General features: G+C 35.4%; 1 protein-coding gene across 5 annotated transcripts in view; it reads left to right on the top strand.

Moving 5' to 3' along the window:
• wdfy4 (WDFY family member 4) overlaps positions 1–12,857 on the top strand; it is an 87,608-nt gene that overhangs the window by 41,314 nt on the left and 33,437 nt on the right. For all 5 annotated transcript variants that reach the window (XR_012388779.1, XR_012388778.1, XM_005156949.6 and 2 more), the window contains exons 35-43: positions 439–590; positions 671–909; positions 2,034–2,155; positions 2,392–2,583; positions 2,749–2,861; positions 9,579–9,656; positions 9,736–9,927; positions 11,710–11,791; positions 11,874–12,046. Coding sequence is in view for 3 of the 5 variants with exons in the window: in XM_005156949.6 (XP_005157006.1) it covers positions 439–590; positions 671–909; positions 2,034–2,155; positions 2,392–2,583; positions 2,749–2,861; positions 9,579–9,656; positions 9,736–9,927; positions 11,710–11,791; positions 11,874–12,046 (1,343 nt within the window). In the remaining 2 variants the exon portion in view is untranslated. The remainder of the gene's footprint in view (positions 1–438; positions 591–670; positions 910–2,033; positions 2,156–2,391; positions 2,584–2,748; positions 2,862–9,578; positions 9,657–9,735; positions 9,928–11,709; positions 11,792–11,873; positions 12,047–12,857) is intronic.

The raw sequence follows: 12,857 nt of genomic DNA, 5'->3' as shown, positions 1-12,857 counted from the left end.
GTATTTTTGATCACACAATGCAGTAAAACTGTCAAATTGTAATATTATATCAATTTAAATTAACTGTTTTCCTATTAATATAGTTTAAAATACAATTTATATTTAAAAAATAAAAAATATAATTAAAGTATATTTAAAGCTAGATTTTCAGATTCATTACTCAAGTATTCATTGCCCCATAATGCTTCAAAATAATTTAAATAACAAGAATAAATAAAAATTTGAAATATATTTAATAAAAAAGTTTTAGTTTTAATATTTACAGTTCTTACTGTATTTTTGACCACAAAAATAAAGCCTTAAAGAGCAGAATAGGGTTCTTTTAAAAACATTAAACAATCTTTCTGATCCTAATTTTATCATTTGACTATTATTGTACACTGAAAATACTTTAAGTAATGCTTAACGAATGCTCACATATCACATGTTGTCCCAAAGATCAATCCAAGTCTAAGCAGGAAGGAAAAACTGCCGTTTTGATCGAGAATGTGTCGTTCTTCAGTAAAAAGCTAGTGCAAAAAGTCTACTCTGGCATGTTTGTGGTGGAACCGCAGAACCTCCTGGTCTTCATAGCCGAACAGATAGCTGTGGTGAGTTTATCTTCTAATCTCACCTATACCATATCCTTGATTAAATCCGTATTTACGTTATATGTTTGCATTGACATCAGGCGCTGGAAAGAGCTCAGGGTCATCGGGAGGTAACGGTCAGTGTTCTGTACAAAAGCTTGAATCGAGGCCTGCTGTACTTCCTGTCACGGCCCAGACAGACTCCAGCAGAGCAGGAGCTCATCATTCAGACGCTCCACATCCTGCAGGAGCACTGGGATGTGATTATGGCAACATACAATGCCAATGTCCACTTCATCAACTGCCTCATGCACTGCCTCGTCCTTATTCGCTCTGGCAGGTGGGTGTAAAAATCAAAATGACAGAGTTTGAGATTATGAAATCTAACGTCAAATTCTTTAAATGGGCTTTTCTTATGAGCAAAGTTGCCAATTTTAATGGATAACGACAAAAAATGCCATGCTTATTTAATGTTTGAAGTATTTGTGAAGTAATAACAAGTAAAGAGAAATGTTAATAAATAAAAAATAAGAGACCAAAAAATAAGAAAACTCCTCATATGTCAGAGAAAGTTATTTAAAAATTAAAAGAAAGATGTACAAATGTTAAAAAAAGGGGGAAATATTTCACTGCATAATAGTTGGTTTCATTTCTTCTTAAAAGCAGTAGAGAACTTTAAGTAAACAATATCTATAAATTGAGGCAAACATAGCTTTTTAAAATTACAATAAAAAAAGCCACTAATTAGTAGTTTATTGAACTAATAGTCTTATTTAATGGTTAAATTGTACATTAAAATAAAGTGTGACTATAAAGATATATCATAAGGAAAAGATTTGAATCTTAAATTGTTTTAATAAAATTATGCAACAGTTATTCATTTAGGTTATGGAAAACATGAGATTATAAATAATTATTAGCCAGTATTTTGATTTGTTTTTTTATTTATGGCTTGAAATTTGTTGTAAGAAATATAGAGTATATATAGAGTAAATAATTAAAATATAAAAATGATGATGTTTTATGGTAAAACTGTATGTTTTCCAATCATTGAATAGAGTTACTAAATCTAATATCTCTGCTAAAATATGTAACATAAAGCAACTGGTTTAATATTTCGTTTTGATCAACAGTTTCTTAAAGTGCAGCATCTTCATTCACTGATTATTATCTTTTTAAACTTAATTATTATTATTCAAATGAAAATGTGTGATTTAACCCTGAAAAGTCTATAATAATATTAGATCTGTTACTAAGTAATTAGTATAGTAGTATTCGACAGAAATATACTACCGTCGAGCAGTATAATTTATATCACAATTTCTCAAATCACACTTTTATTTTAATGGTTTGTGAAGATCTGTGTTGGAAATATGAGAATAGTTTTTCTCAAATAAAATGCTAAAATTGTTGTAAAATGTCCGCTCTGGAGATAAAATACATGTGTTCACATTCTCACATTAGCTTTCCTGAAGGCTTTGGATGTGAAGTCCATAAGAAACCCTCAAGAAACATCTGGAGGCATCTCTTCCCCCTCAAGAGCAGCCGGGTGATGTCACAGACTGACATTGCTGATTCAGCAGAAGGTTAGTTTGTTTATATACAGTATGTAATTGTTATTTTCAATACTGGGTTGTGGCTGAAAGGGCATCTGCTGTGTAAATCATATGCTGGATAAGTTGGCGGTTCATTCTGCTGTGGTGACCTGTAAAATAGAGACAAAGCTGAAGGAAAATGAATAAATGAATATATTTGTTAGTTACTACTTTATTTTATTATTCCACGCACCTTAGTAAAAGTTTGATATGTTTAATATCTGTAGTGGAGTCGGAGCTGATGACGCTTGTGGAAAGCACCTGGAGCAGAGTCATGCTGGAGCGGAGACAAACACTAGAAGAAGCCTATAAAATCGACCTGTCCGCTAAATCGTCTGGCAAGGAGGGCCAGGTTTCTATGGCTGATGTGAGTCCTCTGTGGGAGGAACAGGCAACCAAATCTTGGCAGCTCTTTATAGGTCAGTCACTAAGATTGGAGATTACTGATACTTTCCGTTGCTTTTGACTGATATAAGATAATACATCAAAGTTTCATATTAATTAAACTGTATTCTGCATGTGCCAAAAGTATGATTTTCCTGCACATGCTAATGCATACAAATACACTTATCCTTTTCTCTCAGACTCTCAGAAGAAAAAAGCAAATAACAGTCACCAGAAGAGGCCAGGACTTCTCAGCAGCGCATTGCAATCTGTTCAAAAGAGGTTTGGGAAGGATTCAGTCGGCAGTGCTGAGGTAGAGAAGCACGTTTTGTAGATTATACCTCTTTGAATTTGAATAAGAATTGCTTTATTTGTCATACAGCCAGCCTTGCCTTTCTACAACTTTATCCCGATGGGCTTTTGAAAGCAGGGTTTAATATGAGTAAAGATTTACATTTTCACAGGGTTGATGATTTTCTATAGGCACTGTATGTATTTTGTGTACACTTTATATATGTAGTTTTTTTCTGTGGTATTCTTGCTTTAACTCTGTATAATTTGTAACTAGAGCCTAGTTCCAAATAATTTTTTTGTCTTTTGATACCTAAAGCACCAGCTACTGTATGAACCAGGAAAAGTGGTTCGTAAGTAACACCAAAACATTGCTTGTCTAGAAGTAAGAACCGCTTGAGTCAGGGGAAGTGGGCGAAGTTAGAGGGACCATTAAGATAAACAGAAACTTCTGACCTTATTCACGCTTGCAATCTCTGTCTACACAAATTATTGTAGGTTGCACACAATCACATGGGATTCGTTGTATTTAGATACTGCTGATGTTGGTTCACAAACCCATGAACATAGCAGCATCCTCCATTGTTGATGGTGTGTTTGCATTTGGCGCTTTTACACAAGCATTACTGTAAACGATAGCATGTACTCAGTTATGTAAGACACTATGATGGGTTTCTAGCCAGTTGAAAAGCGAACCAGTTTTCCAGCGATTTTCCAGTTGAACCAACTCTGAACCAGCAACAGACTATCTCTAAACTTGCAACGGTTAATACTTGTAGAGAAGGTATTCATGAGCAGGGTTGCCAGGTACAAAACATTTTCCAGCCCAATGACCACTCAAAACCTTCCCAAAAAGAAAGGAAAAGTAGGCCCCTATTTTTTACCTGTCCAATCAGAGTCAATGGCTGGGTTTTCATATCTTCTTTATTATTTTGTTGCATTGGTTTTTGGGTTGCCAGGTATGCATTCTGAGATCAGTATCATTTAAGACATGATTCAGTGTGGATTTTGTAATCATGAAATACTTTGGTGGTAGTGACACATTATAAAATTAGCCTGAATTAACACAATCTGCAACTTTGTATTTTTTCCCTGCAACTTTGTTTTTAAAAGAGCCCAATTGTGAGGGAAAATGCAGCCCTGGCAGCACTGTATATGAGGGATGAGATGGACAGACAGGAAGTAAGTGGTCCAGTCAATGAGAATCCCTTCACAGGTGCCCTCACGCATCCCAATGTCACCGCATCCGGAAAGTGCCACCTACCCCATGGCACTGTCTCAATCCTGTCTCTAAATCAATTTGGATTATTACAGCTGAATGCACCTCAGTGGGCAATGTAATTGATATTTGTTAATTTTTTCCATGGGAACACTCACTAGAACATTGCGTTTGCTGTTGAAGGTTAAAGACGCTGTTATTGTTGTTTTTCCCCCCCGAAACGCGGCCCACATCATTAGTTCCCACTGTTGAAGACGTCGCCATCTGGAAAAGGATGCACAGAGATATTACTCAGGCACAAGGGCATGAAATTGCTGTTTCTTTGCAACTGCTGCTATCTCCGTCTCCGCCTCAGAAACAGGGGGCGGCAATTATAGGCAGTCCCGATCCGATGGAAAACATTCATTTTGTGTTACTCTGTATCATATCAGCTTGTGACAGCCTATCAGCTGTCTTGATGAATTGTCCTGCTCAGAAATGTGCCGCTTGAAATTTTCTGAGTTTTGTGGATTCTGAATTTTTTTAAATGTACAGACGCATCACAGAGATTCTTCAATCAATTTATTTATTTATTTGTAGTTTTTTATTTGATTGAAAGTTAGCAACTCCTGAGTCAATTGAGTAAGATTTACATTAAAACCCTTTACATTTTCATTAAAATATTACCTTAATAGTTAAGATTGATTTGAAGCTATGTCTTGTGTCATAGTATTTCTTGCTCCAAAATGCCGCTACAAACACTATTATTACTTTTAAAACATTCATAATTATTCTACAACTATTATGAATATTAGATTCTTTTTTTTAGAATTACTTTTTCAGGATTTTCATCTTTAATTGATAGGAGCATAGAGTTTTGACAGGAAAGCATGGGGAGCAGAGAGCGGGAAAGGATTGGCATAGGACTTTGAGGCTGGAATCCAACTCGGGTCACTGTGAGCACCAGAGTGCATGTCGACGCACTAACCAATTAACCACTATGCCATTGGCACAGACAAGATAAATTGAAAAATATTTGATATACTACATATTTTCCGACAAGATAATATTTTGAAATTAGATTTGTTTTTCACCTTTATGTTCATATTTGTATTTGATTATTTAACTTGCAATAACAAAGCTTGCCTTTAATATTAGTTAAGTTGTTTTAACACCCATGACTGATTACTCACTGAAGCTAAGCAGGGCTGAGCCTAGTCAGTACCTGAATGGGAGACCACAAGGGAAAACTAGGTTGCTGTTGGAAGTGGTATTAGTGTGGCCAGCAGTCTGTGTGAGTCCTAATGCCCCAGTATAGAGAAGGTGAAACTGTCAGTGAGCGCTGTCTTTCGGAAGAGGCGTTAAACTGAGGTCCTGAATCTCTGTGGTCATTAAAATTCCCATGGCACTTCTCGTAAAGAGTAGGGGTATAAACCCAAATTCCCTCCATTGGCCCTTAGCGATCATGACCTCCCAATCATCCCCATCCACTGAATTGGCTGTATTACTGTTTCTCTGCTCCCCCGATAACGGGTGTTTAGTGAGAGAAGCGCCGTTGGCTGCAATCGCATCATCTAAGTGGATGCTGCACACTGGTTGTAATGTGGAGAGACCCCTCCCTCATGATTGTGAAGCGCTTTGGGTGTATGGCCATACACGATAAATGAGCTATATACTGCAAATACACAATGTACATTACATTACAAATCCATTTTCTCATCCCACCAAATTTATCATGTTACATTTTCTTTTCTTTTTGACAGAACTTCACTGTAGGATTCCATTCAGTTTGAGTAATCAATTAAACAAATGCAATGTTTAATATTTAACTAAACATTAGATCCTTTGCTCTGCTTTAAGTAGATTAAACAGTAAAAATGTTTATATTAGTTACTTAGATTACTCCATTTATTTCCATCTTTACTAGCAAATCATTTTGAAAAAAGCTTCATCTTTTTAATTGACGATTACAACCTATTTTTTCTGTTATTATTGCCTCATTTGTTTCTAATACATGATAAATCAATTTCAGCCTTTTTCAAACATTTATTTAGTTTGAAACCCAGTTTAATCCATTTGCCTGCTCTCCAGAGGACTTACCCATACTGCACAGCACAGGGCAAACTTTTCCTCTGGATTCATTTCAGATATATGCTACGAACTAATTATATCTTCATAATGGAAAGATAATTAACATAGCTAATGATCACGTTAAGTTTATTACACATTCACCAACAGCCTAAAATGAAGCTGACATTATGTTATGTTATCATCAAAGGTAGTCTTTTTCTGCGGAAAGTAATTAAAATGGAAATCAATGTGATGTTAATTGCAGAAGGGCTGCTGTTTAATGTGGCGCGCGTACAAGGCAAATAAGTTTGCTGTTTGGGTAAATGGAGTAATTAATGCTATATATTACTTATGATTTCCTAAATAAAGGAATACGATTAGGCCATGATTCAGTGTTTATCTGTCAGCACAGGGCCATAATTACTCCTGTGAACTCCTTTGTAACACTTCTTAATCCCACCATCCATTTGGCACTCACAAATGCACCATTTTCCCTTTTTTTTTCCTCTAGTTTTATAACTTGTCACTATTTCTACTTCCCCAAATTGCGTTTTTTCTGGATTGTTCTCATTTTGCTATCGCATGCAATGCAGCCAGATAGTTTGGAGGTTTTTTATATATTTGTTCATATATTTTTTTCATTAGGTCATTTTCATGTTGTATTACTTTAAAACATCTAACCATGAAAGTTGTGTGTTTCACACTAAAAACAGAAATAATAATTCCATGTCAAAATAAAATTTCTACAAATTGTTCAGAATTTATTGTTGCCTAATTATGCATACAAGTGTTTTTTCATTCATGTTAATAGTACATATTAGGAATAGAACAGTTCAAACATCGGATCACTCTTTGATTCAGTATGCATGTGCAGTGTTGTTTTAACTAACTCGATTAGATTTTTTCACTTTGATAATTTTAAATGTCTAGTTTTATATATTTTCATTTTAATTCTAAGATCAGTCTTTCAGTCTATGCTGTTTTTATATTGTATGAATTGGCAGCAAAAGAACTAGTGACCGTGGCCATTTCTTCCTTCTTAATACTACTACTAGCACAACATAAACATAAATAGAAATATCACTAGAAAGAAAACATGGTCAAGATGTGAAACTTAGGAAACCAGAAGATGTGAACTAAGAGATACAGTGTATCTGGAAAGTATTCATAGCGCTTCACTTTTTCCACATTTTTTATGTTACAGCCTTATTCCAAAATGTATTTAATTCATTTACTTCCTCAAAATTCTACAAATATATATGTATGGATATATAATAACCTGAAATGACAATGTAAATAAAGATTGTTGCAAATTTTGTAAAAATAATAAAACTTGACAAATCACATGTACATAAGTATTCTCAGCCTTTGCTTAATACTTTGTTGATGCACCTTTTGCACCAATTACAGCCTCAAGTGTTTTTGAATATAATGCCACAAGCTTGGCACACCTGACTTTGGGAATTTTTGCCCATTCCTTTTTGCAGTTCCTCTCAAGCTCTATCAGGTTGGATGGGAAGTGACTGTGTACAGCCATTTTCAGATCTCTCCAAAGATGTCCAATAGGATTTAGGTCTGGGGTCTGGGTGGGCCACTCAAGGACATTGACAGAGTTGTTGTGAAGCCACTCCATTGATATTTTGGCTGTGTGCTTTGGGTCATTGTCCTGCTGGAAGATGAAACAACGCCCCAGTCTGAGGTCAAAAGCACTCTAAAGCAGGTTTTCATTCAGGATGTCCCTGTAGGAGTGGTTTCAGTCAGGCCACTCTACCAGACAGGCCTTATTGGTGGATTGGTGCACAGATGGTTGTCGATCTGTAAGGTTCTGCTCTCTCCAAAGAAGAACGCTGGAGCTCAGACAGAGTGACAATCGCATTGGGTTATTAATCACTTCCCTGACTAAGGCCCTTCTCCCCCGCTCACTCAGCTTAGATGGCGGGCCAGCTCTAGGAAGAGTCCTGGTGATTCTCTTCCACTTACGAATGATGGAGATCCTCACCGGAACTTTCAGAGCATCAGAACCTTTTTGTAACCTTCCCCAGCCTTATGTTACTGCTGAAACATCTTAAGAATGATCAGTGAAAACAGAATATACCTGAGCTCGATTTAGAGCTTCACGCCAAAGGCTGTGAATTCTTCTGTACATGTGATTTTTTTAGGTTTTTTATTTTTTATAAATTTGCAACAATTTCAAAAATCTTATTTCACATTGTCATTATGGGGTATTGTGGGTATAATTTTGAGGAAGTGAATTCATTTAGTCCATGTTGGAATAAGGCTGTAACATAAAAAAATGTGGAAAAAGTGAAGCGCTATGAGTAATTCCAGATGCACTATATATAATTCATTATAACTAAAGTAAAAACCCTACGTTCAGTGCTGCTTTTACGATTATAAACAGAACACAGCACTTTGTTTATAAGGCATTATGCATGAATTATAACACACCAAAGGGATAGTTCACCACAAAGTTAAGATTTTGCAATATTCTACTCACTCGTGACATGGTCCACCCATAACATGGTCCAGTTTGAGTTTATTGTGTTTAGTTGTACAAAAGAAGATAATTTGTGGAATGTTACCAACCTGTAACCAATGACTTCCATAGTATTTGTTTTTCTTACTATGGATATCAGTGTCTTTCAACAATCTTCAAAATATCTTCATTTGTGTTCAACACAACAAAAAAACAGCAACCTCAAACTGATTTGGAACAAGTCAAGGGTAAATGATGTAAGCAATGGGATAATGTTCATGTTTTGGGTGAACTATCCCTTTAAGAATACCATTATAAATACAAGTTTGATAGACAGCACTTTGATAGTAATATCAACACTCTGGTAGTGTTAGCACTGATTTTATTTTAGCCATAAGAAAGTTATATTTTATTTTATAGACACTGTTTGACTTCACCATGACTTGGTTTTGAACTGTGTACAATCACACCCTAGAAAACATCAATAATAAATATCTCCCCAGTCAATTTCAGTTGGAAAAAACTGAATCTTAGTCATATTTTGTGGCAGTCCGGTCGTCTTCGAGTTTAGTCGTGGTCTCTGATCTGTAGTCAGTGTTGTGTCGTCTCTGAGAGGACACCACTGTGATGATTGCTTTAATGAGGCTTTAAGTAAATCTGGATATGAGCAGGTCGGCGGTGAAGTACACAGGCTTCCTGAAGGGCTAATGCCTATCAGTACAATAAATCAGCAGGACACAGAGCATGCAGCCACCTCACACTGTGCTTATATTATACTTTAAGTTAATTAGAGCACACTGAGGACTATTGGAGACAGCTTTATTGTATGGTTAAATAGCCACTAGCTTGTTTTTCCCACATGAATGCAATTTAGGAAATGTTATTGTAACTGTGTGCAAACCTAATAGCTACAGAGGAGCGTTTGCACACATATAGCTGTCTGCTTCATCACCTTTATAATGCGTGTGCCTTTTGTGTGTGCTTGTTTCCTTTAGGGCTTCGTGTTGGATATGGAAGCTTACTGGCAAACTTGTGAGACCATATTTGACAGCATGCTGAGGAGTCACATTCAAGTGTGTTTTTAGTTTGTTGGTACTTATAATGTTGCTTCATTTGACAGTATTCATTATTTTGCTCTTTTGTTTTGTGTAGATGATGCACAGTGAGAATGATCGCATGGCCATTCAGTGGCTGAGAATAGAGGAAGAGCTGCTCCGAGAGAGAGGTCTGTTTGGGCCTGGTCCTGGAGTTTTCCTCAAGCGAGGCTGGGTGCAGGACACCGCTGAGGGCCGCAACCGCACACGCTCCCGGATACGCAGAAAGCAACAACGGCGCTCCAAAAAGGTGGATTTTTAATGCTGCTGTAGCTGTTAATATTTGACAGCATAAGAAAAAGTGATCACCGATTTTGGAAATAATAATAACAATAACAGCAACAGTTATTATTAGTATTATTAAAAATATTGATAACATAATTTTCTCAGCAGTGAAGTAAAAGAAAGATTAAATTAAAATATTAATTTTATTTTGGTTTATTGTATTTAATAGTAATAGTAGTAGTAGTAGTAGTAGTAGTAGAAGTACTAGTAGTAGTAGCAGTGGTGTAAAGTAACAAAATACAAATACTCAAATGACTGTAATTGAGAAGTTTCTCTCAGGAATTGTAGTTTACTAAGTAGTTTTATGTGTACTTTTACTTTCCCTTGAGTACATTTTTAGTGCAGTATCAGTACTTTTACTCCACTACTTATCTTCAACCTGCAATCTCTACTTTATTTTTTTTTTGTCTATGGGGATTAAAATTTCAGTTCTGTGATTCCTGTCCAATCAAATCTCACATAGAAGAGGTAAATCGCATCTTACTGAGCTACCTCAAGACATGGGCGATTTATAATTGCAGCAAAAAGCATTAAAAGTGTCCAAGAAGATGTCCAAAATCTTTACACGCATTGATCCAGAGACTGTTTAGATGCATGTCACTGATGAGAAAATGATTTACTGTATGAAGATCGAAACGGCCTTAAACACCCAACAGGCACAAGACTTCAACATAACATCAGATTGATGTTGTACCCTAATGTCGTGGGGACGTTGCATTTTGTTTGGAAATGAAAACCAGAATTCGTTAGGCTGATGTTAAAGTTCAAACTAAAATCAACCAAATATCAATGTTTAATGATGTTACAGCTTATATTGTGTGGACGTTACCACTATGACGTCTATCAGATGTTGGATTTTGGTTGTCATAGCTGATGCATACATGTCAGTATTTAGCATTAATATGACGTTGGTTTAAGATGTTGGTTCGACGTTGGATTTAGGTCACTTTCTAACACAACCTAAAATCAACCAAATATCAAAGTCATTTGACGTCGCTATTGGACATAAAAATTACGTCCTTAGACGCTGGCTAGACCATGAATTTTGGTAACCTGACATCACAACCTAAATCGGAAAAACCCTCTTATGACATTGTGTGCACACTGGGAAATAACTAGGAGCACAACAGAATGTTAAGTTTGCACACATCCACAAATTTCATGTATATGTATCATTGTTTTATAGCATAATACTCAATACTCACTACTTGAGTACTTTTGAAAGATTTTTACTTTTACTTTTGAAGACTTTTTACTCCTGCTTTAAGTAATATTTACAACAGATGCTTTTACTCTACTTGCACTACATTTTTAGGCAATTAATGGTACTTTTACTTAAGTATGATTTTTTGAGTAGTAGTAGTAATAATAATAATAATCTAATAATAGTAATAATAATAGTATAATATAGTTCTAATAATAATAATCTAATGATAGTAAAAAAATAAATAATAATAATAATAATAATAATAATAATAATGTTGAGATAACAAATTTTGACATTACAGTAAAAAAAGATTTTTTTATCATTTGTTTTTTGCACTTTTTAAAATAACAATAATAGATTATTATTAAAATAAAAAAATGAAAGCATGTTATTATGTCAAGATTCATCATTACAAACATCTTTTTAAAAAAATTTATCTTATATTTTATTGTCATTTCTTTCATAGTTTTTAAATGTGAAAGTTGATTAATTTATTATTAAATTCAACTAAAAAGCTTTTTATTTATTTATTATAAATAGATTCCAACACTGACGTCAGGTCTCATCCAGAAGAATTTTGTGGAAGAAAGCAAAGGACCTGTTGAAACTGATGCAGATTCAGGTATATTTTAATGTCGATTTTGTGATTGGTGAAATAACATGTTAAGTACTGTTTCAAACTGGGTATTCTCTGTGTGTTCCAGACCCCAGGATCCTGTGTGAGGCAAGCGGGGTGGTTGAGGAGGAGCCTGGTTTAGACTGTGAGCATTTGACCTTCTTCCCTGTGCTGAATGATGCCTCACTGACCCCTGATGATTTCTCAGAGCAGTGCATGGACACTCAGCTCATACTGAACGAGCTGAAGCCCAGTGAAGAGGTGAGGGTGACCCTTTGTCCTCCTGGAGACACATTTCTTTACCAGTTCCACAGGTTCACAGGACATTTTTTCAGATTTTGTGTTCTTTTTTGTATGCACCAATATTTGCACCATTTCTACTGTTGGTTAGCAGCTAAAATACAGACCCCAATCTTAAGAATTTATTGCTTTTTTAACCTCAATCTTTCTAATTTGCATAAAGGGAATACTGGGAGAAACAAAGAGAAGGTTTAGCGTTTACCTATGATACAGTGGGATTTACAGTTTTTATTTGCTGAACATAAAGGATCTCTTCTATATTAGCAAAATATTAGCAATACCAAATTCATAAACAAAATATTTTGTCAAATACAACATATATTGTATGGTGTTTTGTTTTCATTGTAAAACATTAAATGTCTTGGTAAAGGCCAAAGATTATTGGGAGATTTTAAAATACAGAAATTACAAAATGCACTCACCGGCCACTTTATTAGGTATACCTTATCAGTACCGGGTTGGACCCCCTTTTGCATTCAGAACTGCCTTAATCCTTCGAAGCATAGATTCAACAAGGTGCTGGAAATATTTCTCAGAGATTGATAGCATCACGCAGTTGTTGCAGATTTGTCAGCTGCACATCCATAAAGCAAATCACCTGTTCCACCACATCCCAAAGGTGCTCTATTGGATTAAGATCTGGTGATTGTGGAGGCCATTTGAATTTAGTAAACTGATTGTCAGGTTCAAGAAACCAGTCTGAGATGATTTACACTTTATAACATGGCGCGTCATCCAGCTGGAAGTAGCCATCAGATGATTGTCTTGACCA

The sequence above is a fragment of the Danio rerio genome, chromosome 13, assembly GCF_049306965.1.
Source record: "Danio rerio strain Tuebingen ecotype United States chromosome 13, GRCz12tu, whole genome shotgun sequence".
Taxonomy (NCBI): domain Eukaryota; kingdom Metazoa; phylum Chordata; class Actinopteri; order Cypriniformes; family Danionidae; genus Danio; species Danio rerio.
Note: the sequence above shows the minus strand (reverse complement) of the source record. Positions and strands in the feature narration are given on the sequence as shown.